Raw genomic sequence first — 19,376 nt, 5'->3', positions numbered from 1 at the left:
ATGTCGTCAAAGTGGACTAATAGTCACAGTGAATCCGGTATATTAAGAAAGAGTGAATTCAAGGAGAAGAAAGAAGAGCTATTCGTGTTCGGCTATTCGTGCAAATTGTTCAGGGACGATGATAGAGCCCTGGTGATTGATCAAGGAAAGCACCTCATTCCGTGGATGGGGGATGAAACGTTGAAAATCGACAGGTTCGATCCGTTTTTTACTATAAGACTGCTAATTGTGGCCCTTAAAAGTTAAAAAGCGATTGTAAATTTGAAAATACTAAATTTTGGAAGATACCTAAGATTTTCGCAGACGATGTTTGAAGTTACGCGGTGCGGTGGCCGCGGCGGCGGCACAGGCGCCGGCGTCGCATAATCTAATGGTGACTCTCCTTGGTGGTATGTATAACTTGCACAGGTATACTTGCGTATGTAAATCATAAACAAACATTGTGATTTCGTTTCATACTGTCCCACAGCCGATTAAGTTAAGACAACAATCTGCAATTTAACATTCTAAAGTAATAAGAACACATAAAAACACAGGCAATTAACACACACTTTAAACATACACTTGTTTTGTATTAGTGTTTATTACTTCTAAGATTTTAGCATATTATTCAAGCTTGATGTTAACACAGGGTTATCTTGACAGGTACGATGCGAGAGGAGCACTTCACGAGTTGTCGTCCCACGAGGCGCCTCCAGGGGGTTTCGACTGGAGGGTAGAGCTGAGGAAGAGCGAGCTGGACGTAGAACAGCTGTGCGATGAAGAAAGGTACCGGGCTCTGCATACTGATGAGGATGAAGAAGAAATGTATAAAGGTATATTTCTTGCTGCTATATTTTTGCAATAAGTTTAACCGATTTTGATGTTCTTTTTTGTTGGAAAGAGGGTACCTCAGTAGTTGTTCCACTCAAATTTGAAGAAAATATTCCACCTTTAAGGGTGGCAAACTAAGGGATGAATGAAAGTGGTCAGTTTTTTTAGTACTATGTGCTGATAATTGTGTTTTCACAATCAACTTTGACCCATGTGTACTTGCATGTTGCTAATGTGTAGAAATAAAGAAGTATCAAAGAAGAAGTTCAGAGCTGCAGCAAGAAATATGAAACCCGACATGTCCACAAGAACAGATTGGCAAGTACCCTGTAGCAATCACAGGAAACCCAATGTGTTTGAAACGATGGCTCATCTTAAGCTTGGATCGGCAAAAGGGAACACCACTACAAACTGTGACAGGGCATGATGCTCGCAAGAGCAACTCCCTTCCAACGCCATTAAGAAAACTCGTCTTATTATTACTGAATAGCCGGATAGCTTTCATCAGCTACTGTAGATCTTTCATACAAGTATAAATCTTTATAAGAACATCAACATTGTTTTTTTTCCAGAGGAAGAGTTGAAACGTCTCCATGCAGCAGGTTATGGGCAAGTTGGATTCAACTATGACACACCAAAAGAGCCTGAGCCGGAGTCGCAACCCATCGAAATTGACGAGCCGTTTGTTCCCACCCCCTATCTTAAAGCTTTGTTGCCCACTGATATGATTTTGGTGAGTGGTCTTTCAATTTCAGCCTTTTGAGCAATTTTAAATTACATTTCAATGGTTAATAATGCATTACAATTAATATCTTTATTGTTAGTAAATAATTCCACATTCATTGAACTTCAAATCTGTTTAAGTCTGTCCATTCACCCAATTCGTTGTAAGCCACATCCAGTTCATTCTGACTTCATCTTTAGCATTTCATAATTCATTCATGTGATGTTGTGTTTCACTGAGTTAAATTTACAGTTGCCTAAAAGCTGTACTTTAGTCAATTACTATAGTTTTACCAGCAGGATAAAATATTCTTTCACTTACAGCCAGAATCAGAGAAACAGAATGCTATAATAGAAAAAACTGCCAAGTTCATAGCTACACAAGGAGCCCAAATGGAGATCCTCATCAAAGCCAAGCAGGGAGACAATCCTCAGTTCCAGTTTCTGAACAGAGACTCGGTTCTTCATCCGTACTATACTGCACTTATTGCTTTGGTAAAGGCTGAAAAATGGCCAGAGAGGAAGGTTGAAGTTGTTGAAGGTTTGTGCTTTTTAACAAAATTTTAAACTATCAAATTTTTCAGTTTTTTATTCAAATATCAATAAAAAAACTAGAAAAAACGTAATAAAGTAACAGAACAAACCTTTCATGCACCTGGTGGTAAGAGAACGCCTATCCATAAGTCTTGCAGCTCCACTTAAACCTTAAATCCCATAGCTACCAGGGGCACTCCAACTGCGTCCATCACCCTGAGACATGAAGTTGACAAGTTCCAATGTGCCTGTAATTTCACCAGTACTTCCCTGAACAAACTTTAGTAGGAGATCTGCTGCTATTAAGATATGTCAGTTCTTACTTTAGCCACCGAATGCTATTCAAGCATTATTTATTGGCCATTATGCATTAGTTTCTAAAAGCGTAAACCCTAACTATTCCAATAAATATACTTCATTTCTTTTTCAGAAAAAGTACCAGATAATGAAGAATACTTACATCCAAGTTTAGCATCTACTATCATTGAGTCGGTGAGTTTTTTTTAGATGTTTGATAGTATGTTGTCGCGAAGTTTGAAATGAAAAATGGTAACCAGTAACCTTAACTGCCTCAGTGGCCGAATGGTTACCATGCCGGACTTCCACGCAGAGGTCCCCATTCGATTCGATCTGCGAGTTCTATTTCATATGAAATCTACGCGCTTCCATCAAAACACACGAACACATTGGCAAAAATCCGCTATAATATAAAACATTTAAAGAAATGGCGGCCAAGAAGCCGAAATTAATCGGATTATAGTCGAATAGCGTTCACGTAAATTTAAACATTATTCCAACAAGTTCAATTTGTTTTAAAGTCAGAATTGTTGCCAGATGTAAAACTTTCTTAAAATAATATAACAAAATTATTATAATAGCAAATTAATGCACAATAAGGTTAATTTCTATTTTGTAAATCTTAACGATAAATAGTTTTACATAAATATCTATTATCTATTCGGGTGTTCTTTTTAATAGGGCTACGTAAAGAATGTATGTAGAAGGTCATGGTAATTCGTAGATAATTAAAATAACAACACTTAGCATTCGTGAGTTTGTTTAATAAAACACTTTCGTATCGAAACGGGCTGCATAAAATGTAGTAGATTACCTTAAGAACTATAGTTATTTTGTGTGTAGAATAAGTTAACTTGTGAAATGAAGTGAACTAGTATCTTGTCTGCTAATAAATGTTGCATTTAAGAGTCGTCAAGGCGCCTTTTTAACGGGAAAAGAAATATTTGTTAAAAAGTCAAAGCTTCGGCTTTAGCAAGGAACCTTGTCACGCCTCGCCACTGCAACGCAGTAAATGTAATAACACAGCATTTAAAAATTAGAAACAGTATGATCTTATCAAAATAAAGAATAATTAAAACCTAAAGAGATAATGTTTGAAATAGTTAAAGAACTTCACAATAAATAACAGACTTTTAAACGCGGGAAGGCTATCGTGCATTAATATAATATAGTGATTGCAGCAATTTTTATTACATGATCTAAACATACAGAATACTGGACCATTTATAGAAACTTTATTTTTGCTTGAAGCTTGAGTAAAAAATAATTGTCCCCCTAAAGGTCTTGCCCCTAAAGGCAAATTCAGTCCAATAATAACTTGTCACAAATCTACCTCTACATGTAATGGGGTCATAATGATAATGATGACGCCACCTACATATTTTTTTCCAGGCGCCGTCAATCCCTAGCATACACTACAAACCATCAGCAGACTGCGACTACACTCTTCTCATATCCAAAATGCGTGGTGAACCTCCTCCTGAAGAGCCGTACACCCCCGAACTTGCCCCGGGAGAGGTTGCTCCGCCGGGCACTGAGCCTTTACCCCCGAGATCCAACGCCGAGATAAGCCGAGCTCCTGTCATGTACAACAGAGGAGAGAACCATGGTAAGTAAATCTTTTAGCTCTTCATGTTGTTTACAGTGTACATGATAATTTTATTTATTTAGATTTTTAACCTTTGACCATTGACTTACAATTATATGGTCGTCGGGTCCGCGCTAAAAAGTGTCCGAACTTATAGGGCGTTAAAATCGTATACAGAGCGTCATTCACGCTTTAGTCTTCGTTTGTTTGACTGACAGCGAAGCAAGCAAAATTAGACAGTACTGCGATGACATTACAATTTAAAAGCTTTTTCATATTCCTTTACATGTCACTATGTTTAAATAGGTTGACTTGGGACATTTTTTTCGTGGTTTTTGTATTAGACCGTTCGTGCATTTATTTGTAAGTCAATGCCTTTGACGCAAAAACAGAGGAGTTAAAAATTTGAAACCTGTCTTCATATCAGTGTATCTGTGGCATCGTAGCTTCCACAGGGCCGGACTGGCTTTTCGTAGCATTAGAGCTCCTTGTGAAACAGGTTGTCCAGGGAAGTACTGCCACCTTACCTATCTCTGCCGCCAAGAAATAATGCGAGCATTACTGCGTTCCGAATTTGAAGGATAAGGGTGCTGGTGAAATTACAGGCACAAGAGACTTCACCTTCTGTCTTAGGGTGGCGGGCGCAGTGGCAGTGATAGAGAAATAGAGAAGAAATAAGAGCCATATATTCCTGGTGACTCATCAGTGATACATCACTTATAAATATCAACTCTGGTTTGCACTGAAATATAGACAGCGCCAACAACTGACCTGTGTTTGCATCTCCATATATTCCAAAAATATTCTGTATTTATTGTAATAAAGATAATATCTCTAACAATAGCGTGCTATTCCATTCGGTGGTGTGGGACAAACAGCAAAACATCTAATTACAAAACAAACGGAATCAAATTTCATTGGATGTTGGTAATTAAATATGAAATATGTAATTTTGCAATTTTCGTCCATTATAGCAAAGCTCAAGTTAACTGGTCGATTTGAATTGAAACCGTTGACGACACCCGTCAATTGTTTCGAACACGGGCTAGCCAATCGGAGCGCAGTTGTCACAATAATGATATGGCAGAATAGTTTTCAAACAAATTAAATGACACTTCGTCTCTATTTCTGGTAGATTCGTGACGCTACAGCTACTAACTATTGCGATTGAATTAGCCTTCAAATAACAAAAAAACGCTTTAAATTCAGTCTTTTTTTTATGATACTTAGTGACGGACGGGACGAACAAGTCGTACGCCTGATGGTAAGCTACACGCCTGTCCAAACAGTTATAGTGCCACTCAGAGCTTTAAATCGCAAAGATCTGAGGGGCACTACCACTGCGCCCGTCACTCTGACACATAAGTTGATAAGTCCCTTCAAAACCGGAACACAGTAATGCTGACATTACTGCTTGGCGGCAGAAATAGGTAAGATTCCCAGATTTTACGTCAGTCAATATCTTAAATAAAATAGTAATACTTTGTTACTATTTAAATCACCAACACAGTGATAAATGTTGATAAAATTTATTATTTGTCCTAAAAATGGTTTTCTTTTCACTTTCCTTATTACAGTGTCTTCTCTTACGTTAATAATAAAACTTATTAAACTTTTACGCTTATTAAACGAAATCGCAGAGTAAGAAGGTATCATCCATCAGAAGGTGGCATCCATAGAAAGCCAAAGTCGCAAGTAAAGACTCACAGATGAATAGCAAATAGAGAAAACAATACGCGTCCGCACCGCACAGATGTGAAAACTGACTAATTAGCTTGCCCTTATGAATGCGGCTTTAGTGGCTTATCTCTAACCAATCACGTGTGGCTGTGTTTTCTCAGTACTAGGTCGCTAAGTTAAATAGATTATAAATTAGACTAAATAATCATGGCAGTGAAATGGCGATGGCTAAGCATTAATGCCGCAGCATCCCACGACTCTGGTAAGCTGCCAGAACCGTGTTAAAAGAGACCCCACTTATCATCTACGACATTTCTCTGGCGTAATAGTTTAATGAAGTTTCTAAATATATTATATTTTATGGGAAATCGATATGTGTACTTTAACTAGTCTGACCGATTTGAAATTTCATATACTGTGAAAATCCGATAACATTACAGTAATATGGTAACCTTGGTCTTATACTGCAACTAGGATAGTCTGCCGACTGCCCAACTCCTCAACTACTCATTGCCAAGATCCTCTGACTCCTCAACTACTGATTGTGATGTTTGGTCTTATTCTGTTGGCTTTTCACGAGTAGTTTGCTTACAGGTATTGATTTTCCGAAACAACAATACAAAACACTGTTTTGTATTGTAATTAAGTTTTATTGGATGTCAGCATATTTCACCAACACGATATTCATTTATAGTGAAGAAAAACTTTCATAGATTCTCTACCAAGGTCGTGCGGGGAGGGCTCCTTTCGTGCACCCCTTAAAAATAACTATCTATATAAAATATGTACCATGTATATTTAACGTAAATAGCTACTCAATATCGAGAACTTAACTATTCTTTTTAATACAAAAACCTAAAAAGTTATTAAACACATGTATATCCGAGTTTTGTATTTGAATCATTATTGAACATGTCGGCTTAAACAAATAAATAAAAATACTACCTAACCAACGTGCTTTTCTGTTTTCCATGAGAATACGACAAAACCAAGAAAAAATCAATTAAAATAAAAAAAATGTTCTCAAAGATGGCGCTGCGACGGTAAAAAAGCCGTAATAACAAAGATCTGCAACAAGCACATAGAAAAATTCGTAAAGTCCACTAGTTCGTTCCGTGGTTTAGTTGGCATAGTGTATGGCACGGTTTGCTAGGAGACGTTGGTTTCAATCCGGCCAGATCGAAGCGAATGTTTTCTTAGTGTTCGATCTTTGTTTAATAATTATAACAAACTTGTTGAGTAATTTCACAAAAATAATTTATAATCATGGTGGTAATTCAATGAATTACTTTTTATTAAACTAATAATTAATATTCCAAAATAACACACATTTTTCTAGACAGCAAGTTATCGAAATCGAGTTCTCAACTCATTTCAATTCCTTCCTCTGTACAGTAGACCACGCAACGCATGCAGCTCAAGCACACGCGGCCCAAGTATACCAACAGCAGTACGCAGCTTACTACCACCAGTACATGGCCCAAACAGCCGCGGCCCAATCTGCTCTGCAGGCTCAACAAGAAAAAGAGCCGCCTAAGAGTGCCCCGTTGAAGTCTACAGGGCTGAGTTTGATGAAGAACTATAATACGGATTCGGATAGCGATGTTTCGGGTAACTATTTGATATGGTTATTGTGGGATTTAACTTGTCTGTGTTCTTGTTGAGCACAGAACTTTCCTTGCAATGTAGTATATTTTGCAGAGGCCGTGAGTCAAAGATTGCCTGACGAGTATGAGTTACAAGGTCGAGCGCCAATGAGGCCTTGTATCATACGAGTCAGTTAATCAATATTCCCGCCGTGGTATATAAATAGTGCTTTTCTTGAACAATGCGAGGAAATATGAACTAAAATAGATTAGATGTACAGTGTGTTGATTTGCATGCTCGCTATATTTAAGAAATTAATAATAGAAATAATGCTAAATTGTCTAAAAATATTAAAAAATATATTCTGTTCAATATTCTGGATAATTGTATCTAGTAAAGTTTTGTAAAATTGTGCCCAAGTGTATCACCGCGGGGTACAATGACCCCGTCACTCACTTCACCGAGCAATAGGAAATCTTTCTCGATCACTTATTTGCCTATTTTTTAACTACCTACTACTTATTTACCTATGTTTATGTCCTAGTATTGTTATAATTTACTAATTATTTACATTAGTTAGAAAAGTTGACTGGAAAAAGATTTTTTGTAACTTAGATTAGTACTTACCAACTTTAGGTGACATGAAAGTAGTGCTAGAACTAGCTTCACAGCTGGTGGCAAACTCCGTACCGGAGCCAGGCACGGATATGCAGAGTTTCGTTTCAACTTAGCACATTCTTCACAACAGAAAAAGCAGAAAGAAACCAGAGACGATATTTGCGCGCAATTCTTTGACACTCGTAATCTACGTAAACTAAACGTTTCACATCGTGCCATAAGAACGCACTTGATGGTAATGCAGGGTCTGGTGAACATGGTAGCGGCTTTTTTTTCACTAACTCTTATTTACATACCAAACCACATTGCATTTCGTGAGAAACTAGAACGTACACGATGTCTGCGGAACGTAGACGATGTCTGCGGAACGTAGACGCCATACGCAAAGTCGACTGATGATCTACCAATCACGCGCTCGATACGATACTCCCCCGTCCCTACCCGTACCCTACCAACGAATAGATCTAAAATGCATATTTTCTGCGCATAGGTCATTGTTCAAATGGTTACCGGTACCTGTGGCACGTGTAGTGCAAGTCAATGACATTTGGATCAAGCATGGTTACCGCAATTAAATAAAAAATAAGAAGTTAGAAACAAGAAAAAAAAGTTTTTTTTTTTTCCCGATTTATGTTTTTAGTGATTTGGGTTCAGTTTCGGATATAGAGACCTCTGTAAATGTGGCGAGAATGCAAAAACAAAAACACATTGAATAGATTTATCAGTTATGGAAGTACTTTTGATATCGGCCAAGCAAAAATGGCGAGCTAAGCCAATTATTCGTATTTACAAAACAAAAATCATGGCCCACACAAAGTATAAAAACTATACCCACGGCGTATAGAAATGTCGTGGCTCGAATTATAGACAAAAAGTAATGGTATGTGTCGATTTATTGTGGGTATTGGAAATTAGGGAATAAAAATAAATTATTTTTAACCGACTTCCAAAAAGGAGGAGATTCTCAATTCGTCTGAATATTTTTTTTATGTTACGCGATTACTCTATAACTAAAACGCGGCTGACAAAATATTTTTTTGATATATCATTAAAAACCATAACTCAGTTTTAGAATATTGAAATGATTTGATGATATTACAGCCATGCATCGTTAGAGTAAGTTCTGAAAAGTCGAGCACGTTGACTAATTTTAACTATTTTTAAAAGAGAATTTTGTGCTCTATTTTTTGCCATTTAAAATTGTTATTTGACCATTTGTCACTTAGCCACGTTTTTGTTAGTAGACGGCAGATTTGTAAACCGATTTTGATGATTATTTTTTGTTGCAAAGAGTGTATGTACCTCAGTATTGGTCCCATTCTAATTTGAAGAAAGGGTGGCAAACTAGGGGATGAGTCCGCTTTCCGGGAAACCCATTTCAATAATACTGGCAAATATATGTAATAAGGCAAATGTATTCCACGAACTTTTGAGGTCGTTTTTTTATTATAATTATATAATTTATAACAAAATGTTATTTATAACAAAACTTTATAAACTTTACATGCTACAAAATTGCACTTTGAAAACAGTACCGTTACTAAACGAAAATCTTTTCGGGAAATGGCCAAAAGCAAAAGTAAAGAAAAACCCAGATTTTCGTGTAGTGACAGTATTCATTTTAACGTGTGACGTATTTTTATATTGATGTGTTGAGGAACTAAAGCTCCTTTTAGTTGATTTTAATGGAACCATAATGGCGTGCAATATCAAAGCCATCTTATTTTCTTCCCAGATTGCGATGACACCTCCTCAACGGACAGCAAAGACAAACCAATAATAATACCTCCCCCCAAGGAGATCCAAACGGTCATAGAAAAGATGGCATCTTACGTAGCACGGAACGGCGTTGAGTTTGCCGAAATCGTTAGAGCGAAGGGGGACCCGAGATTCGCCTTCTTGGAACCTGATGATGTGCACCATGCTTACTATAAGACCAGATTGGCTAAACTACAGATTGGTGATGAAAAGGGAAAGGCTAAGAAAGCTGCTGGTAAGTTCGTCATATAATAATATTACAAACAGCTATGGACAAGACAAAACCGAATTTATAGGTATTTGTCACAGACTTACAAATGCGAAGCAGACGAAGTGAAACGCCAGCAGATAAAAGAAGATGGCGTGTGGTGCTTGAAATCTTTTTCCTCTTCTAAGCTATGACCTATAATATATTTGTGCAGCAGTAGAGCTTGTGAAAGAGTTCGTCCTGGGTAGTATTGCCGCCTTACCTGTTTCTGCCGCCAAGCAGTAATGTCCGCATTACTGTGTTCCGGTTTAGAAGGGTAAGGGTGCTGGTGAAATTACAGCCGCATGAGACTTGTTAACTTATGTTTCAAAGTGACGGACGCAGTGACATTGCCCCTCAGATCTTTGCGATTGAAAGCTCTGAGTGGCTCAGCAACTGGTATGGACTGGCGTGTAGCTTACCATCAGGCGCACCACTTGTTTGTCCCATGATATTATAAAAAAAATTACTATACATTTTTTTTGTTAGTCCAGTAACGCTAGCACGAGAGCAACATATAGCGCGGGGTCTCTATGCGAGAATAACAGTATTTCGCGCTTTGTAGAATAGAATAGAATTATTTGTTTCAGGCATAAACCTATATAATTTTTAGTAACATTTTCACTTAGAATATGTTAGTATATATGTATAACATAATATTTATTTAATAAATCGCACTGCTATTACAATAGTGTTGTAAAAAGTCGTCAAAAAAAAACCGTCGTTAGAATATTGTAAGTAATAATCAAGAGATACACGCTTATAACTTATTATATGTGAGCTAGCGCTGACCAAAATAATCCTTATTCAAAAATATTAAATTATTTTTGATAATAAACTATAATTGTCTATAATAAACTATAACATACATGCATTTTAATGATTTTTATGCGGAAAGTGAGTAATTCGTTTTTCATCGATCCTGAGGAATTCCACTTTTAGAATTATTACACTATTGTATTAACAGTGCGAAAATCATATCATATCTACAGTTAGTTGATTTGGATTTTCGCCATATTTAAGAAATTAATAATAGAAATAAAGCTAAATCATCTAAAAATGTTAAAAAAAAGTTCTTTTCAATATTCTGGCTAATTGTATCTAGTAAAGTTTTGCAAAATTGTCTGAAGTTGTATGCACCACACCAGGGCAGTGACCCCGCCACCTGCCTCACCGAGCGATACGTAATCTTTCTCGATCGCTTATTTACCTACTTTTTTAATTATGATTATGTACTACTATTGTTATAATTTAATATTTATTTACATTAATTAGATAAGTTGAGTGAAAAAAGTTTTTTTACCTTAGATTTGGTACTTACCAACTTTAGATTACATGAAACTATTGCTAGAAGTACCTAGCTCCACAGCTGGTGGCTGGATCCGACCCGAGCCACCACCGGCTATGCAGAGATTCGCACGTGAGTTTCGTTTTAACATTAGACTCCACAACTTTGAAAGCAGAAACTTCGACACTCATATCCTCCGCGTAAACTAAACGTTTCACATAAAGTACATTTCAGTACGGGAAGCAAGGTCGACTGATCTACCAATCGCGCGCTCGATAGACACTCCCCCGCCTTCGCTACCCGCACCCCACCACCAAATATATCTAATACGTTTCTGCGCAATTAATGCCATTATTCAAAAGTGCCGTGCGTACCTTTGGATCAAATTTATTTACCGCAATTAAATAAAAAATAGGAATTTACGAAAATTTTTTATCGATTTCTTTTTTTGTGTTTTTGGTTCTGTTTCGGATATAGAATGACCTCTGTAAATATGGCGAGAATGCAAATCAACACATTGTATATCAATATAATCATATATATTTCGACATAGTTTATGTTACATTCCCTTAAAACATGTTATGTATGATTTTATATGTGTAAATAAATAAAACAAAAAAAAGTGTCGCTCTCGCGCAAGTCGCGCTCTGTAGAGTATCTAGTTTTCAGAAAAAATAATTATTCTGTATATTTGCAAAAGTTAATTATAAATTCTGAAAAAATCTTCACAATATCCTTTAAAACCTTTAACATTTACATTGTATCTAGCTTCTTAGTAATTAAAGATAATCGATATTATTCAACAATTGGTCTCTAAAATTCTAAAATTTCAAATTTTTCCAGCGCCAGTATCGTTCTCAATAAAAAAACTTAAAGAACCAGATCAAATATTACCAAAGCCTGCATTACCATACGAATCTAGCTCCGACGAGGATTCAGAAAAACACGCAGACCAACAAGAAAAACAGGACAAAACAGAAGAACTTAAAACTAACATTCCCCTTCTGTACCCACCTAATAATATACCACCGGTAGTTGTTTACAAAATGGAAAGTACTGTAAACAATTTACCGACAATAAAAACCATTGAACCTTTGAAATTGGTTCCGAAACCTTTACCTAATATAATGACAGTACCGGAGATTCCAAAAGAAGAACCGAAACCTATTATAGTAATTGAGAAACCTATTGCAAAAGTTGAAGAAGTTAAAAAGTCTCCTTCTCCTGATAAAAAAGTGGAAATAAGAGAAAGTCCGAAAAAAGACAAACGGAAGGAAAAAAAAAGAGATAGTTCAAAAAGTAGAGAAAGGAGATCTAAGAGTAAAGATAGAAGATCTAGAAGTCGTGATAGAAGATCGAAAAGCAAAGATAGAAGTTCTAAACCCAGAGATATGAGATCCAGAAGTACAGATAGAAGGAGAAGTGTAGAAAGGGAGAAAAAAAGAGAAAGAGATATCGAAAGAGCTAAAAAGAAAGTGAAATATACCAAAGATGAGTTGGAGAGTGAGATTATATCTTTGGAAGATAATTCCGATGATATGATTGATTTAACAGGAGAACTTTCTGACTCTAAAGGTAAGTTTTCCATGCTAATAATTCACACTTTTACGAGCTCATCGTAGAAAACTGTCTCCGTGGCCGAACGGTTACCATGCTGGACTGCCACGCAGAAGTCCCAGGGTTCAATTCCCGGATTAAGAGAATTATTTGTATGGCCTACATTTATTTCTCGTGAGTTTGGGTGTAATTTATGCTTTTTTTTTTTGCTTTGGGTTTGTTTAGTTTGGGTGTGTCTATGTGTGTATCCATGGCATCCGCGAATCTGGGTTTCCCTAGTGCGGGGATAGCCCCGCATGCATTTATAGCCAAACACTCATAGGAGTGTATGCGTTAATAAATAAGTATTGTACAACATCATATACGTTGCTCAGATCCCAAAGTAGCTGAAGCACTTGTGTTATGGAAATCGGAAACAAAGACGGTACCACTAACACCTCAGACCCGAGACCTGCCGGGGCTCGAACCCGGGACCATAGAAATGGCGACACCATGAAAACCGGTGTGCAAGCCACTCTTTTTTTTAATATATAATAGACACACGCTTGGCCACAATCTCACCTGATGTTAAGCGACGATGTGACCGACTATGGGACGCGTTTGCTTAAAAAATGTCTATTCACTCTAGCCTTGAATAGACCCAAATTGTACTCTTCGGGAAATACAGATGTAGAGCCTTCCATTCCTTTGCCGTACGCATCAGAAAGGAGGAAGCAAAGCGCTTAGTGCGAATAGGTGGAATATCAACGACATAAAAATGGAGTGCTCCGGACCTTCTAGTCGACCGAAGGAGTAACGGTGAGGGTGGAACTAAATTGAAAAGTTCTTGCGCACACTCCCCGAAATGTATCCAATAGAAAACCGAAAAACAGGCTACTTTTCTGCGAAGGTCGAGATTTTGTAGCTTCGACTCCACAAGAGAATTATTGTATAATAATAAGTCTTTTTGGTTTTCGCTCCACCGAGTCCAAGGCAGCTAACTGGTAATGGGCAGAGCCGTTGCAAAGGTGGCAGTAGTACTCTACACAATCGAACTTGTACTTTATACGGATTTAAAAGCTGTTCAGATGTGAAGTACCGCCTGACCTTGTAAAGTATGCCTAGTTTTGCACTCGACCACGGAGGTCGTCAAAATTGCGTTATTATTATTATAGAATACTAGTTCTAATTAGCTTTTACTTTATATTTAAGATATATTGATATTGTACCCATGTGGGAAGCTTTTGCTATATTGGCAACTAAATAAATTATAAATGAAGCCGACAGCTTATGCAAACTCAACTAATACTGGAGTATAATTAAAAACACGTGATTTCTCGTAAGCTTTTATATTTGAAAAATAACATCACTATGACTTTATACAAATTAATTATTTTAGCAACATATTATAAAAATTCTTAACAAAATGCATGTTCCAATTTTATCTTCACTCAACGATTAACTGGTCAACTGTTCTTACTTTCTCTCTAAACTTCCCCTTATTCCCCTTACTAACTAGCGCCTTTAGTGTTCGGTGATTTCATTGGTCACTACACCAGCCAATAAGTGTACAGGAAATAACTTATACTAATTAATTGAAAACTAGAGTTACGAGTTGCATGCTTATGAATAAAACCCTTCTTAAATAATTACATTAATTATATGGAACAATGAACTATAAATGTGATCCATCTTTAGAGCAGCCCTCTGTAGATTTGCGTAATTGACTTTGTTTTAATTTTTTATGTTGTTAAAAGCATAATTTTATGTTATTACTAGGCGAGGGTGACACCGAGGTCGAACGTATGAAGCAGTTAGAGCGTCGTCGCCGAGCGGCCGAATTCTTGAAGAAAGTCGGCGTTGATCCTGCCGCTGCTGCGTTGCCCACTACCTCGTTGGCAAGTGCCATGGTATGTTGCATTTGGGAACATGGATTGCAGATTCATATCCAGTGCCACAGAGATTTATAATCCAAATCATTTCATAGGTGGACACATTAGAGTCGCTTCGTAAAAAGAAAGCCGAGGAGGAAGAGAAGCGGCGGAAACGCGAAAAAAGAAGACACCGTGATCGACATGGTAATAAATTAATGAATTAATGATATCGCTTCCTGAAAATACTCTTATTAAAGCAAATGCTTCAAACTTACCGTTTAGTTACATTTAAACAAGAATAATGTGGAAATAAAATGTAGTGTTTAGTACCTAAACCTTTCTAGAATAACGGCCTATCTCAAAAACACCACAATAATATAAAAGTTTTGATTTTTGTATATAAAAGTAAAAACGTTATGCATACGACAATAAGCTGTTCAGTCGACATAGTCTATGTATGTCTGTATTTGCTTGCGTGCGTATGAGAGTGTTTTTATGAGCGTTTGTTCCATTTCCTACAATATTACAGATATTACCATTTTCAGTTTACGACGACAATGACAAGTCTAATCGGAGAGGTAGACGTAGAAAATACAGGTGAGCTTGCTTTCGACTTTTTAAATTCTTGTTTATTTTCTGTATTTTCCTTTTATGTGGGTAAAAATATTTGTTGTATTGTTATTAACAATTTCCTAAATTTTCAGGACTTCGGATGAAGAGGATTCTGACTACGACCGCGATGGGTAAGATATCGTTTTTCTACGTTTTGAACATCACTGATCTAGTATAAAAAGACTGTAACAGCATTATACCAATTCTTTAAAGGATACGACACGTTTTGAGACACGCTTTAGTATCGCATTGTTAATATAGAGCTAAGGACACATTTCGCTGAAATTACGCACGCGCAATTGCGCTCGATCGTGACGAATTAAAATACATAACAAGATTTTATTTAGCCTTGAAGCTGAACTGGATTCAGCCTGTTTTCTAAAGACGTAGTTTCGGAGCCATTCCAGTTTAACGGAAATTGCCGATTGCATTTTTGACCTATTATTTGAGAATTTAATTTTCTTACTCATCGGTAATCGGTCTTACTGCAATCACAAATTTATCTTAACCTGTTTGTCACAAGTCTAATATTCGATTAGCGTTCTGCAGAAATATTCTATATTAGAATTATAAGGTGTATTTCTTGAAGACAGGCATAAAGCCGATCAAAAAAAGCTTTGTAGCTTTACTATCACTAGAGCTCCTTGTGAAAGAGTTCGTTTAGGAAAATACTGGCACCTTATCTATTTTTGCCTCCAAGCAGCATTACTGCGTTCCGGTATTTAAGGGTAAGGGTGCTAGTAATTTTACAGGCACATGGAACTTATCAACATAAAACTGAATTGCCACTGCAACTGCTATGGACTGGCATCGGTTACCACACACTTGGTATCATGCAATAAGTAGATATTAGACGTTCGTCGGCGGTGCAGTCTTTTTCGCTCTCATTGCGTTGCATTTACACTTTTATCCATAAAATCTCGAAGGATTCCAAAACTTGGGTTTTAGAAAATAACACTGTAACACCTGATAGGTATTCCAATCAATTTTTAACTTCCAATTCCAGATCAAAGAAGAGAAAGCGCAAAAAAGACAAGAAATCGTCAAAGAACAAGAAGAAGAGGCGCAGGGAATTTGAAACTGAAGAAATTGAAATAGAAGAGATAGATCATCCCCTCCCCCCAAATTTGGACTTGACAAGCACCTTGAAAGAGCTACGTACATCCTCCCCTACTAAAGAACTCTGTCTTCAAGTTGCAGAAGAGATAAGAAGAGAATCGTCAGATGACGGAATGGGCAGAAGAAAGAAAAAAAAGAAGGAAGACAGGGAATACAGCGAGGGGGAGTGGTCGAGCGATAGTGATGGAGACTCTTGTACTACGCCCAGCGACAAAGACGACGATTGACATAAGTTCTAATAATAATTTATTAATAACTAGTTGTACCCGGCATGCATTGCAATGCGTCAAATCATCTGCGAAAGAACCGCCATTTCGGCTGTAGACACATTGGTGAAAAATGGTTCTAATATTTCAAAAACTTTTTCGGTCGTGGGCACAACAACTCACGGAAGTTTTTATCGCAATCGGACGAATAATAATGGAACGCATACGGGACAAACATACAGACATTAATTTTTATTACATATAGATAAAAAAGACAATTTAGTTATGTAATTCGCAGAGAAATAAAGTTTTTTTCCATGTTTTTATGAATAATTAAGGTGTCCAGCACAGCATACTCGTGCTATATTGAAATAACTTTTTTAAATGCAGTACTTACTAACCCTTGGCATGATGGCGCTAATGTCGGGATGTTTTTGGACAGTGCAGCGCAATAATGCAAAAATACATTTTCGCATGAAACTGCGTCAGAAAAATGCATAAAACTCTGATTAGTTTTAAATTTTACGATACAAATCATATGTCACTGTTTTTCTCGTGAGTAGCCCTATCAGAATATCATATTCTAATTAATAATAAAAACTTACCTGATGCAGTTCTGATACGATCAATTTATTTTGTAATTTTTTCTTGCGTCTTCATTAAAGTTGTCAATGTAATTGCAAAAAAATTACAACTCATTGCCACTACAAACCACAATAAGTATTTAGTCCTCACATTCAAGTGTCTGGGACATAAATTAGGTACTTGAAATTGACCGACTGAACACGCCGCAATGTTTGTTTATGTTATAGCTCCGATAACGAGACGACATTAGTATTTTTTTTTAATATAAATGCTGAATAATTGTGAATTGGAGGTTCAAACTAATACCAACACAATAATAAATATACTATTTGATGTCATTTTTTAAATATCGAACGACCGCTTCAATTCTATAATTTATTCCTTAAAGAAACAACAGCACACTTACATTGAACAAATACGAAACATAATTATTATTATCTCGCTATTAATTATAGAATAATCTAGAATAATTAATAGAGAGTACGACTCGCGCTGTGCAACACGGATGCACCACAAGATTATGCGAATGTGTGCGTCCCTATACGGCGGGCTTGTACACATATGTACAAGCTGCGGTGCTATGTTTGTCTGGAGTTACCATAGTTCGCTTATCATACCACGATGGAAGAGTTCTTCCGATATAGTCAGCAAAATTATCAGATTAATTAAACTAACAGGAAATATCTGGAATTTGAAAAAAGGCAAATGCGTTAAAATAATATAAATAAATAACGCACGCACCCATAGATCATATAAATATTTCTCCCAGCTTGGGAATCGAACCCGGGGCCTCTGCGTGGCTGAACAGCGTAATAACCGTTCGGCCACGAAGGCAATTTCAATAAGGTTAAGAACTTTTTCATTTTGTGAATAAGTTCTGGTCTGGGATTTCTGAATAGTATTCCGGAGTGCAAGAAGCGAGAGACCGAGAGTATCGATCTCTGGTAGTAATAATGTAGAGAATTCGCTAGTTATAGACCGGGTAGTTTAATTGTAATTAACATTTGTATAGTTATTTAGATTTAATCGACCAAACTATTCTTGGTTAAAAACAAATCTACAAATAATACAAAAAGTAGGAGATGGGTAAAGGACAAAGCGCCAAATAGTGCTTTTTTCTACAGCGTGTTTTAAACAGAATCAGGCTCATAATTAGGCATTTAAAATCAATGTAAGGTCAAATACAATACTGCCCCCTTATCAATAACTAACGCATTTGCATATACAGGTTGATAAGCGAAAGATGCAGTGGAAATTCAAGGTCGCAGAGAGTTTCTATCAAATAGTAAATTGGCGGTGATATTTTTGTTGAATATTTCATAAATTAAATTAATTTCATATTAAAAAATTACGATAATTTGTGAAATTAAAATCGAGCTCTAACATCGCTAACCTCACACAATCACTTGTTTTGAAATTAGTTGAAAATGAGTAAAGTATAACAGATTTTGTTATTTATTTACTTACACTTACATATTACTCTCTTCGAAGCAAGTGGCCTTCAAAGTTAACTGCCTCCGTTGCCGAACGGTTATCATACTGTACTGCCACCGGGTTCGATTCCCGGGCCGGGAGAAATTTTTGTATGGCATACATTTATTTCTCTCGCGAGTTTGGGTGTAATTTGTGGTTGTCTACGTGTGTCCACAGCACCCGCGATACAGGATTTCCCTAGTGTGGTGCTATGAAAAAAAAGTAGTAGTGTGAGGTTAGTGATTTCGAATACGATATCGAGGAACTATCGTTATTTTTTTAAATGAAATTAATTTAATTAATCATCAACAAAAATCAATGCCAATTTACTAAGTAACTCTCTACGACTTTTTTTACATCTCAAAAAACGTTTTTGTCACATAGCCGCGTTGTAGAGGACGGCAGTACGTATTTAGCCATACAACATTACCGGCGCGACTCTAAAAACTTCTGCCCCCTTAGCATGGCTACGCAGATAGTCGCGACGCGCGCGATGAAATTGAAATAAGCGCACGCTATTGGCTATCTAAATTAGATCTGATTGAGACAGCCAATAGCGCGCGCTTATTTCATTTCATCGCGCGATTATCATGCGTAGCCATGCTACGGGGGCTGTTGCTACTTTCTTTTTTAAGATTTTTTGTGGCATAGAAGCAGTAGAAGCTCCTTGTGAGAGAGTTCGTCCAGGGAAGTACTGCCGCTTACCTATTTCTGCCGCCAAGCAATAATGTCAGCATTACTGTGTTCCGGTTTTGAAGGTAAGGGTGCTGGTGAAATTACAGACACATGGGACTTGTCAACTTACGTCTCAGGGTGACGGGCGCAGTGGCAGTGCCCC

At 37.0% G+C, this 19,376-nt stretch overlaps 1 protein-coding gene across 1 annotated transcript; it reads left to right on the top strand.

Annotated features, from left to right (window-relative positions):
- LOC113225460 (protein suppressor of white apricot) lies at positions 1–18,554 on the top strand. The gene is made up of 14 exons (XM_026457776.1): positions 1–194; positions 646–815; positions 1,386–1,546; positions 1,861–2,077; positions 2,501–2,562; positions 3,760–3,976; positions 7,031–7,246; positions 9,576–9,833; positions 11,977–12,708; positions 14,449–14,579; positions 14,657–14,747; positions 15,089–15,140; positions 15,248–15,286; positions 16,162–18,554. The coding sequence occupies exons 1-14, from the start codon at positions 1–3 to the stop codon at positions 16,499–16,501; spliced, it is 2,880 nt and encodes a 959-aa protein (XP_026313561.1). The 3' UTR covers positions 16,502–18,554.
- The last annotated feature ends 822 nt before the right edge of the window (positions 18,555–19,376 follow it).

This window comes from Hyposmocoma kahamanoa, unplaced genomic scaffold (assembly GCF_003589595.1).
Source record: "Hyposmocoma kahamanoa isolate Upper Pololo Valley unplaced genomic scaffold, ASM358959v1 160, whole genome shotgun sequence".
NCBI classification, from domain to species: domain Eukaryota; kingdom Metazoa; phylum Arthropoda; class Insecta; order Lepidoptera; family Cosmopterigidae; genus Hyposmocoma; species Hyposmocoma kahamanoa.
This window is presented reverse-complemented; position numbering and strand designations above follow the sequence as displayed.

Coding starts and splice junctions, on each gene's coding strand:
- LOC113225460 (XM_026457776.1), top strand. CDS start 1: ATGTCGTCAAAGTGGACTAATAGTCACAGTGAATCCGGTATATTAAGA. Junction 3,977..7,030: donor CAACAGAGGAGAGAACCATG/GTAAGTAAATCT, acceptor TCCTCTGTACAG/TAGACCACGCAACGCATGCA. Junction 7,247..9,575: donor TTCGGATAGCGATGTTTCGG/GTAACTATTTGA, acceptor TTTTCTTCCCAG/ATTGCGATGACACCTCCTCA.